The sequence below is a fragment of the Mustela erminea genome, chromosome X (assembly GCF_009829155.1).
Source record: "Mustela erminea isolate mMusErm1 chromosome X, mMusErm1.Pri, whole genome shotgun sequence".
NCBI lineage: Eukaryota > Metazoa > Chordata > Mammalia > Carnivora > Mustelidae > Mustela > Mustela erminea.
In genome coordinates, this window is record NC_045635.1 from 76,711,628 (window position 1) to 76,730,958 (window position 19,331).

Here is a 19,331-nt window from a genome sequence, read left to right on the forward strand (position 1 = left end):
AAGTCCCAGAAGTTCATTTCCGCTTATGTTTCCTTTGCCTTTTGAGACATGTCTTAAAAGAAGTTGTGGCCGATGTCAAAGAGGTTACTGTCTATGTTCTTCTCTAGGATATTAATATATTCCTGCCTCACACTGAGGTTTCTTATACATTTCAAGTTTATCTTTGTGTAAGGTGTCAGAGAATGCTTGAGGTTCATGCTTCTATACGAAGCTATCCAAGTTTCCCAGCACCATTTATTGAGGAGACTGTCTTTTTTCACTGTATATTTTTCCTGATTTGTCAAAGATTATTTGACCATAGAGCTGTGGATACATATCTGGACTCTTTACTCTCTTTCACTGGTCTATGTGTCTGTTTTTGTGCCAGTAACATACTGTCTTGGTACATGATTTGTAGTAAAGCTGGAAATCCAGCAACATGATGCCCCTACTTTCGTTTTTCTTTTTCAGTATTTCCTTAGAAATTTGGGGTCTCTTCTGCTTCCATACAAATTTTAGGATTGTTTGTTCAAGCGCTTTAAAAAATGCCAATAGAGTTTTGATCAAGATGGCATTGAAAGTATAGATGGCTCTAGGCAATATAGACATTTTAACAATGTTTATTCTTCTAATCCATGAGAATGAAATGGTCTTCCATTTCTTTGTGTCTTCTTCAATTTCTTTCATGAGTATTCTGTAGTTCCTTGAGTACAGATATTTTACCCTTTTGTTAGGTTTATTCCCAGATATCTTAAAGTTTTTGGTGCTACAGTAAATGGAATCGATTCTCTAATGTCCCTTTCTATATTTTCATTGTTAGTGTACAAGAAAGCAACAGATTTATGTACATTGGTTTTGTATCTTGCCACATTATTGAGTTGCTTACCAGTTTTAGTAGTTTGGGGGTGGAGTCCTTTGGGTTTTACACATAAAGTATCATGTCATCTGCAAAGAGAGAGAGTTCAACCACTTCTTTGCTTATTTGAATACATTTTATTTCTTTTTGTTTTCTGATTGTTATTGCTAGGGCTTCTAGTACTATGTTGAACAACAGTGGTGAGAGTGGAAATCCTTGTCGTGTTGCTGATCTCAAAGGGAAGGCTCTCAGCTTTTCCCCATTGAGAATGATATTTGCTGTGGGTTTTTCACAGATAGATTTTATGAAGTTCAGGAATGTTCCCTCTATCTCTATACTGTGAAGCGTTCTAAACAGGAACAGATGCTGTATCTTGTCAAATGCTTTTTCTACATCAATTGAGAGGACCCTGAATATTCTCAGACCACAATGTTTTGAAATTGGAACTCAACCACAAGAAAAAGTTTGGAAGGAATTCAAACACTTGGAAGCTAAAGACCACCCTGCTAAAGAATGTTTGGATCAACCAGGAAATCAAAGAGGGACTTAAACAATTCATGGAAACCAATAAGAATGAAGACACATCAGTCCAAAACCTATGGGATATGGCAAAGGCTATCCTAAGAAGGAAATACATAACCATCCAAGCCTTACTCAAAAAAAGTTGAAAAATCCAGAATACACCAGCTTTCTTTACACCATAAGGAACTGGAGAAACAACAACAAATTAAGCCAACCCCACACACAAGTAGGGAAATAATCAAGATTAGAGCAGAGATCAGTGAGACAGAAACTAGAGATACAGTAGAACACATCAATAAAACGAGAGGCTTGTTCTTTGAAAGAATCAGTAAGATCAATAAACCACTGGCCAAACTAATACAAAATAACAAAGAGTCTTCAAATTAATAAAATTATGAATGAAAGGGGGAAATCATGACTAATACCAATGATATAGAAACAATTATCAGAAATTATTATCGACAGTTATATTCCAATAAGTCAAACAACCTAGATGAAATGGATGCATTCCTTGAAACATATAAACTTCCAACACTGAATCAGGAAGAAACTGACATCTGAATAGACCATTATCTAGTAACAAGATCAAAGCAGTGGTTAAAAACCTCCCAAAAAACAAGAGCCCAGGACCTGATAGATTCCATAGGGAATTCTACCAAACATTCAAAGAAGAAATAATATTTATTCTCCTGCAGTTGTTTCAAAAAATAGAAACAGAAAGAAAACTTCCAGACTCTTTTTATGAAGCCTGCATTACCCTGATCGCCAAACCAGACAAAGACCTCACCAAAAAGGAGAATTTCAGACCAATATCCCTGATGAATATGGATGCCAAGATTCTCAACAAGATCCTAGCTAATAGGATCCAACAGTACATTAAAAAGATTATTCACCATGACCAGGTGGGATTTATCCATGGGATTCAAGGCATGGTTCAGCATTCACAAATCAATCAATGTGATAGACCAAGTCAATAAGAGAAGAGAGAAGAACCACACGGTTCTCTCAATTGATGCAGAAAAAGGGTTACCTCTTTTCTGTAGAATCTACAGCCTTTAATCTCTACATCAGACACTTAGTTTTAGTTTGTAACTTCCAACTGGGATTTTCTACCTGGGTTACTAACCACTACCTCAACTGCTATGTATTAAAAATATAATGTCTCTTCCTTCCAAAACCAAATGCCCCTCATAATGTGCCTATTTCATTCACCCAGCCCTGAAGGCTGGGAATTCTTTTGGGTTATTAACCAATCAATTACCAGGTTTCATTAATTATTTTGTTTTGGTTTTAACACTCATTATTTTCTTTCCATTCTAACTACCATTCTTTTTCAAGCTTTTATTAGTTCAGATATTTTTTACAATAACCTCCTAACTTCTCTCTCAACCTCCTCTTCATTATCTATAAGCCACATTTCACTCTTTTATTAAAGTAAACTTAAAAAAAATACAGACATTTCAGCATTCCCAATTGTCTAATGTCATAATTCCCATCTGTTTTATAAAAGTCATGCTAGGCACACGATGACAAAGGTCAATGGGAATGGAAAGGAAGCTGGAGATATGTAAAGACTAAGATAGGTCCATGGTTCTAAAACTTAAACACTTTTCATGAGTGGTAATGACTATATAATTTGTAGAGCCCCAGGACAAAATGAAAATTCAAGGTACCTTATTAAAAATTACTAAGACTTTCAGAGAGCAATATCAGAGCATTAAGCCAAGCATGGGGCCCTTCTGAGGTTGGAACTCATGTGATTACGGGTTCCATGCCCATAAAACTGACTTTGTACATAAGATTCACTTGCTTTAAATGTGGATTGTTTTTTGTTTGTCTTCCTTGGAGAACTGTCTGTTTGTTTTCTGCCCATTTTTTGACATGATTATCTGTTTTTTGGGTGTTGAGTTTGAGGAATTCTTTTTTTTTTTTTTTTTTTTTTATTTAATTTATTATTTTTTTTTTTTTTATTTCCAGCAAAACAGTATTCATTATTTTTGCACCACACCCCGTGCTCCATGCAATCCGTGCCCTCTATAATACCCACCACCTGGTACCCCAACCTCCCACCCCCCGTCCCTTCAAAACCCTCAGATTGTTTTTCAGGAATTCTTTATAAATCTAAAAGACACATGAAAAAATGTTCATCATCACTAGCCATCAAGGAAATTCAAATCAAAACCACACTGAGATACCACCTTACACCAGTTAGAATGGCCAAAATCAACAGGACAGGAAACAGGTTTCGGAGAGGATGTGGAGAAAGGGGAACCCTTTTACACTGTTGGTGGGAATGCAAGTTGGTGCGGCCACATTGGAAAACAGTGTGGAGATTCCACACTGTTAAAATAAAAAATAGAGCTACCCTGTGACCCTGCAATTGCACTGCTGGGTATTTACCCCCAAGATAAATATGTAGTGAAAAGAAGGGCCATCTGTACCCCAATGTTCATAGCAACAATGGCCACAATAGCCAAACCATGGAAAAAACCAGATGCCCTTCAACAGACAAATGGATAAAGAAGATGTGGTTATATATATATATATATATATATATATATATATATATATATATATATATAGGAATGTTACTCAGCCAGCAAAGAAAATGAATGCACAACTTTTGTATCAACATGGACAGGACTGGAGGAGATTACACTGAGTGAAATATGTCAAGCAGAGAAAGCCAGGTATCATACGCTTTCACTTACTTGTGGAACATAAAAAATAATATGGAGGACATTAGGAGAAGGAAAGGAAAAGTGAATTGGGGTAAATCAGCAGGGTAGATGAAAGATAAGAGACTGTGGACTCTGAGGAAAAAACTGAGGGTTATGGAGGGGAGGGAGGTGGGGGAATGGGTAAACCTGGTGGTGGATATTAAGGTGGGTATTGCATGGAGCACTGGATGTGGTACATAAACAATGAATCTTGGAACATGAAAAAAATAAAATAACATTAAGATGTTAAATAATAAATAAAAGAGGATTTTTAAAAAGGATTTTATGTATTTATTTGACAGAGAGGGAGATAGATCACAAGCAGGCAGGCAGAGAGAGTGGGGGGAAGCAGACTCCCTGCCAAGCAAATAGTCCGATGTGGGGCTCAATCCCAGGACCTTGAGATCATGACCTGAGCTGAAGGCAGAGGCTTAACCCACTGAGCCACCCAGGCACACCAAGGATTTTTTTTATAGCACCGCTTGGAGATTCAGATTGAACATGCCTGGTGAACCTGAGAATCTGCATTTTTAACATGCTTAATAGGATATTTGGAAGCTGTGATCAGTAGGCTCCAATTTGAGTCACAGTGATTTAGGGATTTAATCACATAAGGCAAAAGTTGTTCCACAGAAAAAGAAAAAGGGTAATAGCTCAACTTATAGCATCAAGTGTTTATGACAAATTTTTGGCTAATCTGGTGGGGTAAGAACATTGAGAATGATTGAAACAATGATGCCACTCTAAAAGGGGACCAAGTCAAGCAGAAGCGAGTCAGTTATTTACAGGATTAAATTCATTCATTATCCTAAATCTTAAAAGCTACCACTACCAGTGCCATATCTCGATTTTACTAACTTGCCATTATTACTTCTTAAGAAAACCTCTCTTCTCCAGAATATGTTGAACTTTCAGGTTTACTTTTTAACAAGAGTGCTTATACTGTCTTCCTTCCACATATCAACTCTTTTTACTCTGCCTTTTAACATTGAACTCAACCTTCATCTCTGATACGTAAGTGTCTTTAGTTCATAGAACCATTGAATTTTAAAGTTGAAAGTTGCTTAGAAATCATCTAGTACAGCCCAGTACCCGGAACAACAAAGCGAGAAAGACGGAGCCCGAGCCTCGGGGGCTCCTAGCAACGGGCGGGGGGCGGGAGTTCCATGGAGACTGGGGAGCGCGCCGGCCTCATCATCATCCTTGTCCTCCAGCTTATCCTTAGCGTGCGACAGAACCCGCAGCAGCGCTGCCGCCTCGTTCTCTGCCGCCGCCCCCTCTTCCCACAGATGTGATCTTCGTGGTGGGAAGCTAAGTTTTTAAACTACCCCAATGGATGCAGACAGTGATGTTGCATTGGACATTATAATTACAAATGTAGTCTGTGTTTTTAGAACAAGATGTCATTTGAACTTAAGGAAGATTGCTTTGGAGGGAGTAAATGTAATTTATAAGCGTGATGTTGGAAAAGTATTAATGAAGCTGAGAAAACCTAGAATTACAGCTACAATTTGGTCCTCAGGAAAAATTATTTGCACTGGAGCAACAAGTGAAGAAGAAGCTAAATTTGATGCCAGACGTTTAGCCCGCAGTCTTCAGAAACTAGGTTTTCAGGTAATATTTACAGATTTAAGGTTGTGAACGTTTTGGCGGTGTGTAACATGCCGTTTGAAATCCGTTTGCCGGAATTAACGAAGAACAACAGACCTCATGCCAGTTACGAACCTGAACTTCATCCTGCTGTGTGCTATCGGATAAAATCTCTAAGAGCTGTATTACAGATTTTTTCAACAGGAAGTATCACAGTAACAGGGCCCAACGTAAAGGCTATTGCGACTGCTGTGGAACAGATTTACCCATTTGTGTTTGAAAGCAGGAAAGAAATTTTATAATTCATCATGTAATTGGTTAGAATTCCTAACTGAGCACCTTTAAAACCTGCTGCACATTGGACTCAAAACAAAAGGAAAACTGGACCAACAGTAATTGAGGAAATAGACTCTTTTATTCATTCACGGCTACAGTGTAAGCTCCAAGCCCTTTGGATTTTATTTCAAACCTTGCTGTAATATAAAAAGGAAGTTTACAAGACATGACATTGCTGCTTTTACAAAAGTACATTCTATTTATTTTCGCAGTAATTCTCATGTCCCCGTAAGCAAATCTGTCACAGTGTGCACTGCCTTAAATTGTTTCGTTATTGTCATTATTTCTTCCCAGTTTGAGCTAATGTGTTTTATTTGTGAATAGTCTTTTACATTTTTGTATGTTGAATATGGGCACGAAAGAACCTGTAAAAGTTATCTTTTTCAATTGAATGTATACAAATAAAAGTTTGGAAAAGATCTCTCTTCATTCTGTAACTTTTACTCCCCATTTTCTATTTTAACAAAAATTGTATTCATAATTCTTTTTACTTTTTAATCTATGCAAGCTTAGACTTTTGCTAAAGTGTGTTGGCTTCTTTTTGAAGTGTATTTTGTAAATATATATATTCCACATGTGTATAGTATCCTTTACTGCTCTTGTTACCAAATATAAAATAGGAATTTTTTTTTCTTGCAGATTAGAAATAAAAGTATGTATATAAACTCTAGGGAGCAAACCGGAGTAGAACTTTATAGATTAAGCATAATGTTTTATGTTGCTAATTTAATATGATAGAAAATGTTAAATATCTTTTAAAAGTTATAAAGGTGTAGTTTTAAGAAGCAAAACCTCTTACCTACAAGATGGATATGAGAAAGAAGCTGTGATGGGTTGTACCTCATATATACTTGTGTTACTCTGGTTAAGACTCACCTCTATTTGTAGGAAAGTAGTAATCTTAGGTTGGTGCTGAAGGCTATACTAAGAGTCTTGTCAGGAGTTGATACATTGTGCTGTTTTAACAAGAAGTGCCCACAAGCTGCCTCTGTGCCACAGTATAATTATAATACAGTTCAACTTGAACTTGAAAGCCATTTAACAAGATAGGTCTTTCCCCTTGCTGTGTCTTATTTAATGGAGCTGAAGAGTGACTATTCAGTATTTGGGATTGCTACTCTTAAAGTTAAAATAAATATGCATTTGTGAAACACTGGCCCTCTGGCTCACCCAAGAGCCTTGGGGTAGTACACGATCAGGCTGCACCCGTGCCGTACCACTTGGGATTAGGAGTTTAGTAGAACCAACAGTAATTTCACTTAGAAATAAAGCTGAGTGGAGAGTCCAATTAACTTCCTAGTAGTAACTTAATAGAGAATATTCCAACACAATCTTCCAATAAAACCCGAGTTTTCAAAATGTTTTGGAAGTTTCATGAAAAATTACAACATCTAATCCTCCATGTTCAAGTTCATTTTCCTTACAATATTATAAAGTCTTCCAAACCTAGTTTACATATTGCACTGAAAAAATACCTTATTTTTTAAATTAATTTATTTATTTTCAGAAAAACAGTATTCAATATTTTTTCACCACACCCAGTGCTCCATGCAATCCGTGCCCTCTATAATACCCACCACCTGGTACCCCAACCTCCCATCCCCCCGCCACTTCAAACCACTCAGATTGTTTTTCAGAGTCCACAGAATCTCATGATTCACCTCCCCTTCCAATTTACCCCGACTCCCTTCTCCTCTCTAACACCCCTTGTCTTCCATGATATTTGTTATGCTCCACAAATAAGTGAAACCATATGATAATTGACTTTCTCTGCTTGACTTATTTCACTCAGCATAATCTCTTCCAGTCCCTTCCATGTTGCTACAAAAGTTGGGTATTCATCCTTTCTGATGGAGGCATAATACTCCATCGTGTATATGGACCACATTTTCCTTATCCATTCGTCCGTTGAAGGGTATCTTGGTTCTTTCCACAGTTTGGCAACTGTGGTCATTGCTGCTATAAACATTGGGGTACAGATGGCCCTTCTTTTCACTACATCTGTATCTTTGGGGTAAATACCCAGGAGTGCAATGGCAGGGTCATAGGGAAGTTCTATTTTTAATTTCTTGAGGAATCTGCACACTGTTCTCCAAAAAGGCTGCACCAACTTGCATTCCCACCAACAGTATAAGAGGGTTCCCCTTTCTCCACATCCTCTCCAACACATGTTGTTTCCTGTTTTGTTAATTTTGGCCATTCTAACAGGTGTAAGGTGATATCTCAATGTGGTTTTAATTTGAATCTCCCTGAGGGCTAGAAGAATGAAACTCAACCATTCTCTTACACTGTACACAAAGATCAACTCAAAATGGATAAAAGACCTCAACGTGAGACAGGAATCCATCAGAATCCTAGAGGAGAACATAGGCAGTAATCTCTTTGATATCAGCCACAGCAACTTCTTTCAAGATATGTCTCCAAAGGCAAAGGAAACAAAAGCGAAAATAAACTTTTGGGACTTCATCAAAATCAAAAGCTTCTGCACAGCAAAGGAAAGAGTCAAAAAAACAAAGAGGCAACACACGGAATGGGAGAAGATATTTGCAAATGACAGTACAGACAAAAGGTTGATATCCAGGATCTATAATGAACTCCTCAAACTCAACACACACAAAACAGGCAAGCATATCAAAAAATGGGAAGAAGATATGAACAGACACTTCTCTAATCAAGACATCCAAATGGCTATCAGACACATGAAAAAAAATACTTTATTTTTTTATCCTCTTTTCTCTCGATGCCCTCCCCTGCAGTGCCTCTCACTCTTAAGTCAGGGGACAAAGGCTAGCTTTTATATTTTCTTTCTTGTGAAAAACTTAATTGTGATTTTCTCTTATTCTCTCTCTCCTGGTTTTTTGTTTGTTTGTTTTGTTTTTTGGTTTTTGGTTTGTTTTTTCTTTTTACATTGTGTTTTTTGCTTCATTTTAAGAACCAGTAGGATAGAGTAAACCTCATGAAATATAGAAGATACAATTCAGTAAAGAAGTAACAGGTTCAGGGAGACTACTTTTAAAAATTGAGATTTTCCACTTAACTTTAACTAACAGTAATAAGTAACCTGTTTGGTAATGTTCATAGAAAAAGAAAAGGGGGTGGGGGGACATGATTATATGGCCAAGGAGCGGATCCAGATACTGTAATATTTCCAGAATTCAAGTAACTTGAGAAATAGGTAATCAGTAGTTCATCAAAATGCTGTCTCAGAAAAAAGGAGAAAGACAATCTAACCGGGTCAGGTGTCAGGGCTCCCGTGTGAGCATCGCCTGACGAAGTGTCACGGACAACCCGCTAAACTGAACAAAGCTGGGAAGAATGAGCACGTCCGATGTCTTCTGCTGGCTCTTCACAAGTGCTGTAATTTTTTTTATAAATAAAAACTGTGAATATATACATACAAAAAAAAAAAGAAATCATCTAGTACAATGCTCTTGTCTATATATGATGAAATCAAAACTCAGAAAGGTAGTGATTTATTTAAAACTACAGAGTCAGTGGGAAGACAATGACTAGAACCCCAACCCTCCCTTTTGATTCCCAACCCATGTTCTTGCCACTGCACCATACAATTTCATTTGATGTCTCTTTTCTCAAATATTATATCATATATCCATTCATTCCTTTGCTTATTCATTCAATATATATTTATTGGAGACATTATTTTTCAGGAAATATGTTAGGAACTGGGAAAAAATGGAATGGATATGGTCCCTCCTATTATTAATGACATTATCTTTCTCATTCATTTGATACACTTTATCAGTAATTTGTACTCTTAAAGAATCTTTAGCATATTTATGTTCTATTCACAATGAATCTACATACTTCTTTAATACAATCATTTTGTTTTAATGTTTTTGTTCTCCAAAATCCCTAGAGACTATGTGAGACTATCCTAAGAACTTAAGGATATTTAATAGTTGTAACCTCTTTACAAAATATGGCAGCAACATCCTAGTTATTGTGACCACTGAAACTGTCCTTTAGGCAGAACCACCCCCATATAAATAGAACTCTCCTTAATTGAGAAATATTGCCATAGTACAATGTTTTGCACATAGTATTCATAAAATATTTTCTTGGTAACATTGCCAGTGAAACTCCAAAAAGGTTTCATAAGTGATATCATAACGCATAGAATGAAGAGTGGACTGCAAATTGAACTTTATGAGAAATAAATAAAGATAAAACAGTTCACTAAATGCTATTGCTAGCAGTACAATATTTAAAAGTAGCAGTATATCCACATTTGCTTAGGCTCCTTACAAAAACTGGTTTGTAATTTGAATTTGAATTTTTCTTCTTTTAACTTTTAAAAAGCCCTAAATATTCTGTAATAACACTTTTCAAGTTTCTGCTTCAAACTTTCCCTTTACTATTCTCTTCACTTGTGTTTCAGAGGAAGTTATGTCTCAATATCTTCCCAAAGAGAAGCAACATCTGTACCCATAAACTTGTTCTTTGGAACTTTTCTCAAAAGAATCATTATTAATCTTAATAATTTAACTATTCCAAAAGGGAAAAAAATAGTCAACATTGATAATCACTTTTCACAATTGTGTACTCTAATATAGAATGTATGTTCATTTCTAACTACTTCTCTGTAAATATTATTCAATGTTACATTGATTCTACAAAATATATATAGTAAATGTAATTTTTCTGATTTTACAGACGAGGAAATTTGGGTCACAAAGTGTTAAGTGATTTTTTTTACAAACATAGATGGAATCCAGAAAATCTGAAAAATGCCAAAACCAGGATATAAATATTAGTTTCTTGACTATAAATTCAGCAGTCTTTTCATCTGCAACACATTTGTGATCATACCCCCCATTTTCTTAATTTCTCATCTTTTTTAGAGCATTGCTAACTTCCCCTCCCCTAAAAATATCCTCAAATATCACTATCAAGAAAAGAAAACAAATAAACTTACACTCTGCCTGCCTTATTTTAAATTCCCATTTTTTTCTCCTCTTCATTACAAACTATATGAAAGAATACTCTTATTTTCCACCATTCAGTCATTCCTAAATTTATTACAATATAACTTCTACTCCATAACTCTATTAAAGGTGATTTCAATAATGTCACCAATTATTTCTTAATCATCAAATTCTATGGACTCTGCATAGTTCTCTTAATATCCAGCCTAACTGGGGTGCCTGGGTGGTTCAGTCATTAAGTGTCTGCCCTCAGCTCAGGTCATGATCTCAGGATCCTGAGATCAAGCCCTGCATTGGGCTCCCTGCTCAGCAGGAAGACTGCTTCTCCCTCTCATACTCCCCCTGCTTGTGTTCCCTCTCTCACTGTGTCTCTGTCAAATAAAAAAAAAAATCCAGCCTACCTACAGCAGTTGTGGCAACCATACTCTTTCTCTTATTTAAATATTCTCCTACCTTGACTATCATAAAACCACATTTCCAAGTTTTTTTTTCTATATCACTTTTGCATTGTATCTATTTTCTTTAACTCTTTCTTCTCTCACTATCTATCCTTTAAACATAGGCAGAACTCAAGTTTCTGCCTTTCTTCAAAGTTGTCATTCCTGTCTTTCAATACTGTCATCCTCTGAAATGGCTCCTATCATCACCTCTCCACAGACAAATGTAGATTCCTAGGTTTTTGTCTCCATATATATGCTTCATGGTAATCTGTGAATAATTAAAAATAAATGTTTTTTGCAGTTCCTAGAACTCACCTTTCTCCCATCTAAAATCTGTTCTTTTTTGTGTGTGTGATGTTTATGTAAACTATTATCAATCTTATTTCAGTATGGTTTCTAAGACCCATTTCCATTACCTCTGCAATTTTTTCAAGTCTATGTAAAAACTATGCTCCCATAGCTTTAATTCAGGCCCTTAACAACTCTGAACTATGCCATCCAAACAATAGGCATAATATTACTTCTCTTACAGGACTACAATTGGCTCAAACTAAGTGATACATACAGAAGATCATTAAAACTTATTCAGAAAAATCTGATATAATTTATGGATTTGAACCTTTATCTTGATAGTTCCCCTATTTTCTTTTGTTGTTGTTGTTGATGTTGTTAAAGATTTTATTTATTTATTTGACAGAGATCACAAGTAGGCAGAGATGCAGGTAGAGAGAGGGGGGAAGCAGCCTTGCCGCCAAGCAGAGAGCCCAATGTGGGGTTCAATCCCAGGACCCTGGGATCATGAGTTGAGCCAAAGGCAGAGGCTTTAACCCACTGAACCACCCAGGTGCCCCAATAGTTCCCTTATTTTCAATAAAAAATTGAATAAGATTATTGTAATTTTCTTCAGGCATGAATTTGAATCAACTATCCTTAGATAATGAATCCAATGGCTTATTCACCATCTCATTCAATGAAGTTTCCATTTACACATACTGTTAATTTTTATTAAGTGATTACAAATTTCTTTTGTGAATCACTTAGTGATTACTTTTTTGGGGGAAAATATCCCTGAAAAAAAGCTAATTACTGGAAACACTGAAGAAAATAAAGACAAAATTATATATCTAAGAAGTGGCTTCATCCAGTATAATTACATTTACATTGTAGGGATATGAGAAGACAGAGAAAAGGGGGCATAAAGTGTGTTTAAAGAAATAATAGCTAAAACCTTCCCCAATCTGGGGAAGAAAACAAAGATCCAGATTCAGGAGACACAGAGATCTTCCAACAAATTCAACCACAAGGACACATAGTAATTAAAATGGCAAAGGGAAAAAGTGACAAAAATGTTAAAAGTTGCAAGAGAGAAGAAGACAGTTACATACAAAGGAAACACATAAGGTTCTCACCTGATCTTTCAGTAGAAACTTTGCAAGCTAAAAGACAGTGGCATGATATATTCAAAGTGATAAAAAGGAAAAAATCTGCAGCCAGGAATACTCTAACCAGCAAGGTTATTATAAGTTAGAACAGAAGAATAAACAGTTTCTCAGAAAAACAAAAACTAAAGGAGTTAATGAACACTAAACTAAACCTAAAAAAGATATTGAGGGGGGGCGCCTGGGTGGCTCAGTGGGTTAAAGCCTCTGCCTTCAGCTCAGGTCATGATCTCAGGGTCCTGGGATCGAGTCCCGCATCGGGCTCTCTGCTCGGCGGGGAGCCTGCTTCCTCCTCTCTCTGCCTTCCTCTCTGCCTACTTCTGATCTGTCTCTGTCAAAGGAATAAATAAAAATTTTTAAAAAAAAAGATATTGAGGGGGACTCTGAGTATAAAGGAAATACCATATGTGAGAGTTTAAATGGTAGAAAACACAAAAGTAATAAAAGAGTATTTCTGTAAAAATCAGTAAAGGGATTCATAAAACAAAAGAAGGTAAAATATGACACTAAATATCTGAAACATGGTGGAGAGAAGAGTAAAGAATTAGTTCAACAGCAAGCAGCCATCAGCTTAATATAGACTGCTATATGCAGAAGATGTTATATATAAACAGAATGGTAACATTGAATAAAAAAATTAATATCCATATGCATATAAGATATGAGCATGAATATATGTACAAAAGCCCTTCAGAAGGAATTTACCTTCCTTTTATAAACACCAAAACTCAACTGTGTCTGTAAAATCTTTTTGCTAACATTTTCATTGTTGACTCAAATTTATACCTTCATGTTTGAGATACTCTACTAGGACTATCTATGGTTGTAGACTTTTGTTAATTTCCTCTTCTCCTCTCAATAAGGCAGTTAACTTTAAAAAATATTGTGATCCTTTCTATAAAGTGTTCATGAAACATCAGCATATTCAGCTTATACAGAAATTATCCCCTACAAACAAGGAGTTTCTATTTTGTAAGAATTAGATTGTATTTCAGAGTGCAATAAAATCTGGTGTAAGAAACAAACAAATAAAAAAAAATAGACAGACAACTCGAGGGGAGGAGTTAAAATGGCAGAATAGTAGGAAGACCCTGGGCTTGCCTCATCCCTTGAACACAGCTAGATCAACATCAAATCAACTAGGAAATTGATCTGAGGATTAAGAAAACAATCTGCAAATTAGGAGAGAACATGGTAGATGTGAGGTTCAGAAACATGAATTGGGAGCACCTGGGTGTCTCAGTCAGTTGAACGCCTGCCTTCAGCTCAGACCATGATCCCATGGTCCTGGGAACAAGTCCAGCATCAAGTTCCTTGCTCAGAGGGGAGCCTGCTTATCCCCCTGCCTGCTGCTCCCCCTTCTCTCTCTCTCTGACAAATAAATAAAATCTAAAGAAAGAAAGAAAGAAATGTGAATTGCAAGAGACAAAAGCCATGGTGTCACAGAGGGGTAGAAATGCTCTTGGTGGAATGAAGTCAGGGATAGAGGGAGAGGGTAGGAAAGAGAGCAGCACCTAGGGTTCACCCAAGGCCCAATGCCATGGAGATCCCCTGGGTCGCATGGGGAAAAAAAAAAAAGCTCCCCTTCCTGGGGTGCATTTTGAAGTGGGTATTTTCCCTCTCCAAGGACAAAGAATGCATCGGACATTATTGAGTGACCATTTAACAGCAGGGGACAGATGCACATGCAGAGGACTGATAACCTGGTAGCAGCCTTTTGCTGTTTCAACATAGACTACAGGCACTCATGCAAACATGCAACTGCTTTTATGGGACAGAAAGGGGAAAGGCACAGGAATGTGAGGCTCTCCTCCAAGGGAAGGGAGTGGGTCCACACAGTGACAGATACTTTAACATGTATTGTTTTGAATCCCAGCCAACAGCCAGAGATAAAACACAAGAGAACTGTGGCATGGTGTGTGCCAATGGCTAGCTAATCACAGACAGATTGAAGGCAGGGATATGACAAAAGCCTTGGATGCAGAAGAGAATATTGGTCACTTTTCTGTGAGGACCTCCTGAATAGCAGAGGCTATGAGTTCCCCTTCGGAGGGACAAGAGTGTGGAATGACACCATCTTTCATCACCCCCAACCCCACCCGACCTCCACCCCCAAGCATGGTTGGACTTCAGAGACAAACATAGTGCCTCCAGTGGAGGCTGGAGTCCCTTACACCAAACCCCCCTCACACACCCAGAAAAGATGTTTTTATTAGGGTGGGTCTGATTGTGAGACAGCACAGCAGGCTATCCCCTCAGAAGACCACATAAAGGCCCTCCACGTGCATCAAGGATACTGATCAAAGAGTACTCCAAAGGGGGCACCTGGGTGGCTCAGTGGGTTAAGGCCTCTGCCTTCAGCTTAGGTCATGATCTCGGGGTCTTGGGATCGAGCCCCGCATCAGGCTCTCTGCTCAGCAGGGAACCTGCTTCCTCCTCTCTCTCTGCCTGCCTCTCTGTCTACTTGTCATCTCTGTCTGTTAAATAAATAAATAAAATCTTTAAAAAAAAAAAAAAGAGTGCTCCAAAGTATCGCCTTTAGTTCTGTGGGAAATAGGACCAGGGTTTGGTTTTGTTTTGTTTTTCTCTATCAGTTTTTTTTCTTTTAATTTTTCTTTTTTGTTTGTTTGTTATATTCTTTTTTTCTTTCTTCTTTGTTATCAGGCTTACAGGGTTTTTGTTTTTTTTTTATTTTTTTGTGCATTTGTTGACTTTTTTGTTTCCTTTTCTCATTTTTAAAATCAGTCTTTAAGTTTTTTTCTTTTTCTCTTCCTTTTCTCGTTCATTTTCCTTAGAATCAGTCTTATACATTTTTGTTTGTCTGTTTGTTTGCTTTCTTGTTCCTTTTCCTTTTCTCTTTCCTTGGATAAGGACTTTTTTTTTTTTTTTTAAATCAGGCTTAACAAACAAATGAAAGCAAACCTAGATAAAGGTCTTAATACTCCCAACTGCAAGCAAGGAGGAGCTCTACAGAGGACTGACCTGGAATGAAGAGCAGCCAAAATACAACAGAGTGAATACAGCATTTTTCAATATAGTATTACTATTAGGAGCAGGAAACCTAACAAGCTTCTTAATATGCAAAAGACAGAAACCTAGACATAATGACAAAACAGAGGAATTCTCTCCAAAAGAAACATAAAAAAGAATTCACAACTAGGGATTTGCTCAAATAGATATAAACAATGTATTTTAACAAAATTGTAAAAGACAGTCCTAGGGCACATGTGTGGCTCAGTTAGGTTTCCAGCTCTTGGTTTCCTCTTAGGTAATAATCTCAGAGTTTTGAGAATGAACCCAACATCGAGATTCACACACAGCGTGGAGTTTGCTTGAGATTCTCTCTTGCTCTCTCTTTGCCCCTCCCACTCATTCTCTCTCTCTTTCTCTCTCTCTCAAATAAATAAATAAAACTTTAAATGAAAAAACGAACAACTGTCATAATAGTATTAGCTGGGTGAGTGAAATAAGTCAAGCAGAGAGAGTCAATTATCATACAGTTTCACTTATTTTTGGAGCATAACAAAAAGCATGGAGAACAAGGGGAGATGGAGAGGAGAAGGGAGTTGAGGGAAATTGGAAGGGGAAGTGAACCATGAGAGACTATGGACTCTGAAAAACAATCTGAGGGTGAAGGAGCAGGAGGCTGGCTGAGGACAAAGCAAAAGCTGGCGCCTTGCACCCCCCCTTCACCCGCTCCCCTCCATATGTGTAGCATTCCTCAGGCACCCCTGACTGCCATAAAATGATAAATAGTTAACTTGCTGAGATCACAATCCTGCAAGACAGGAGTCTCCCTTGGTTTGCAAATGTCCTTGAGATTTACAACAAAGAAGTTACCCTATCAATAGCCCTAATGTCACCCTCCCCTCCATAAAACACCGAAGGAGGTGGAGGTAGAAGGAAAAGTAAATAAAGTTAAATTTCTTCTAAACCTAAATCTCATTAACAAGGATGCTTGATAGCAGGAATGTAACATTCCACCAGGAGACTCCCAATTGTCTTTACTTGATAAGTAACCAGGCCTCCAATATCCTGGTAGTGCTTTTTTTCGCATGCGTGGGCTAACCGGCCAGTTCTGCTTCTGTAAGATTGCTTTGTCTGCTTTCGCGCGGGGTCCCCTGACCCAATCCACTGACGCCAAGTATGCCTGTTCAAACTATCAATCAATCAGCTCAGCCCCACCCGAAACTTGTTTGTATCTGTCTATAAAAATCCTGCACCAACCCAGCTCTGGACCTCTCGGTGTTATCGGTAACGAGCGGCGCAGAGGTCCAGGTTCGAACCTGCAATAAACGACCCTTGCTGATTGGCTTTGACTCACGTCTCTGGTGGTCTTTTAAGGTGGGGGTAATATTCAATTGGCATTTCAAGGGTTTTGAAGGGGTCGGGGGTAGGAGGTTGGGGGAACCAGGTGGTGGGTATTGGAGAGGGCACGGATTGCATGGAGCACTGGGTGTGGTACAAAAACAATGAATACTGTTACGCTGAAAAAAAGTAAAAAAAAAAATTAGCTGGGGTTAAAAGAAGCATAAAGGACAACAGAAAAACCCTGGTTACAGAGATAAACGATCTATAACTAGTCAGGTTGGAAAAAAATACTATAACTAAGGGGTAGACAAGATGGTGGGGAAGTAGGAGGAGGCGCCCTTTCAACCTGTACCCTAAAGTGAGCTGATTACCTTCCAAAGAACTCCGATCACCCACGAAATCAGCCTGAGATCAGAATTATACACGTCTGGATCTCTACTGGAGCAGAAGACGCCAGTGGGCAAGTAATGCAGAGTGGGAAAGTCGGACTAATATCGGAAGATAAACAAAAGGGGGAGGGAGCCACCAGAGGCGACCCATTGGAAAGTAATATCCCAATATGAGAGTGCCCTGTGCCTGGGGACCAGCATTAACTTGGGAGTCTGGTAGAAAGCACTCAAAAAGAGCAAAGGATCACTGGGGGGAAATTATGGGAATTGGGGTGTTAGGGTCGGGGCTTAAGTCCCCAGACCCAGGACAGTCACCCCTGGCGCAGAGCCAGAGAGAGTGCAGCAGAGAAACCAGGTCTCCGTCCCTGAACCACCAGCGTGCCTGAGAGTTCATGGCGCCCGGCTCCCATGAGGGGTGGGGGCCTCGTCAGCCAACAGAAGCACAGCCTTTTTGCAGTCCCCACGCAAGTGCCCTGCCATGCCATCAGAGTCCGAATTGTGCCCCGTGCCCTCCTCTTAGAGAGGTGCACAAAAACTCCAGCCAGTTGCTCTCGGACCAGAAGACCAAACATTCCCAGCCCAGGCCAGCGGGAAAATCTCAGTGTGCGATCACTGCTTGGAACTTCTCTGGAAGTCTGGAGCTGGCCAGACAGCCACCGCTGCTATAGATTTGGGTACAAGCAAAAAATCCTGAGTCCCCAGGGACCGCGACTGGGAAACTGCTCTGCCAGCAGCCAAAGGGGGATTTATTTGGGCTCTGCAGCTGGACTGAGGCTTCTCTCTGAGACGGAGGTCAGGGTGCAGTTTGCTTTCCTTTAAACCTACAAAAACCATCAAAAGTGCTCAAGGCGAGAGAGAAAAACAAAAGTGAACAAATATAAAAACCTCCAGAGAACAAAAGCCTGAAAAAACCAGTTTCATCAGAGCCCACCCCCTTGAGGGGGGTGGGAGGACTTAACTGAGAGAGCATCATTGACTGAAAACCCATGTGGCAGGCCCCTACCCCAGAAAACCAACCAGGAAAGGAAAAAAAAAAGAAAAAAGATGACAAGAGAACAACCACCACTACTTCATAGGACAATTTTTTTTTAATTTTTTATTTTTTGCAAACATATATTTTTATCCCCAGGTGTACAGGTCTGTGAATCACCAGGTTTACACACGTCACAGCACTCACCAAAGCACATAACCTCCCCAATGTCATAGGACAATTTTTATTATTAATTCGATCCCACTATTCTGGCTCATTTTTTTAATATAGTTAATTTTTTATTATTATATAGATAGTTTTTTAACCTATTTACCGTCACAGTGAGGTGTCCAGTACATCAAATTCCATAATAACCTTCTAACCTGAACTTTTTGATATATACACCTGTGTTTTCCTTTTGCATTTCTATTTTTTAAATTTCTTTCTTTTTAAATTTTAGTTTAGTTTAGTCTAGTTTATTCATTTTTTAATTGTTATTTTCTAATATTCATATAGAGTTAAACTTCAAGGTAATCCCCTTTCCCCAATCAATGCCAACCCCATAGGAAAACAAATTCCTAATCCCCCCCCCTTATCTTAGGAAAGTTGAGTCCTTTAAGAAAGATATCAAGATACATCCAGGAAGAATCAAAACAACCTTCCTCAAACACACTGAGAATTTACAAACACTCTCTCAACTTTTTCTTCCACCAGCATTTCTGTGTTTTTCTGTTTGTCCTGATAGTATATAAATTTTACACTTGGGGTTCTTTTTGATGAGGTTCTTCCTTTATTTGCATATATATATACAGATATATATAAATATATATATA

The 19,331-nt window shown here is 38.1% G+C and overlaps 1 protein-coding gene across 1 annotated transcript; it reads left to right on the forward strand.

The window, feature by feature from the left end:
- The first annotated feature begins 5,268 nt into the window (after window positions 1-5,268).
- LOC116583452 (TATA box-binding protein-like protein 1) lies at window positions 5,269-6,212 on the forward strand. The gene is given in 2 exon segments (XM_032331539.1): window positions 5,269-5,701; window positions 5,704-6,212. Coding segments are annotated over 2 exon segments (558 nt in total). The 5' UTR covers window positions 5,269-5,409; the 3' UTR covers window positions 5,970-6,212.
- Window positions 6,213-19,331: the final 13,119 nt, after the last annotated feature.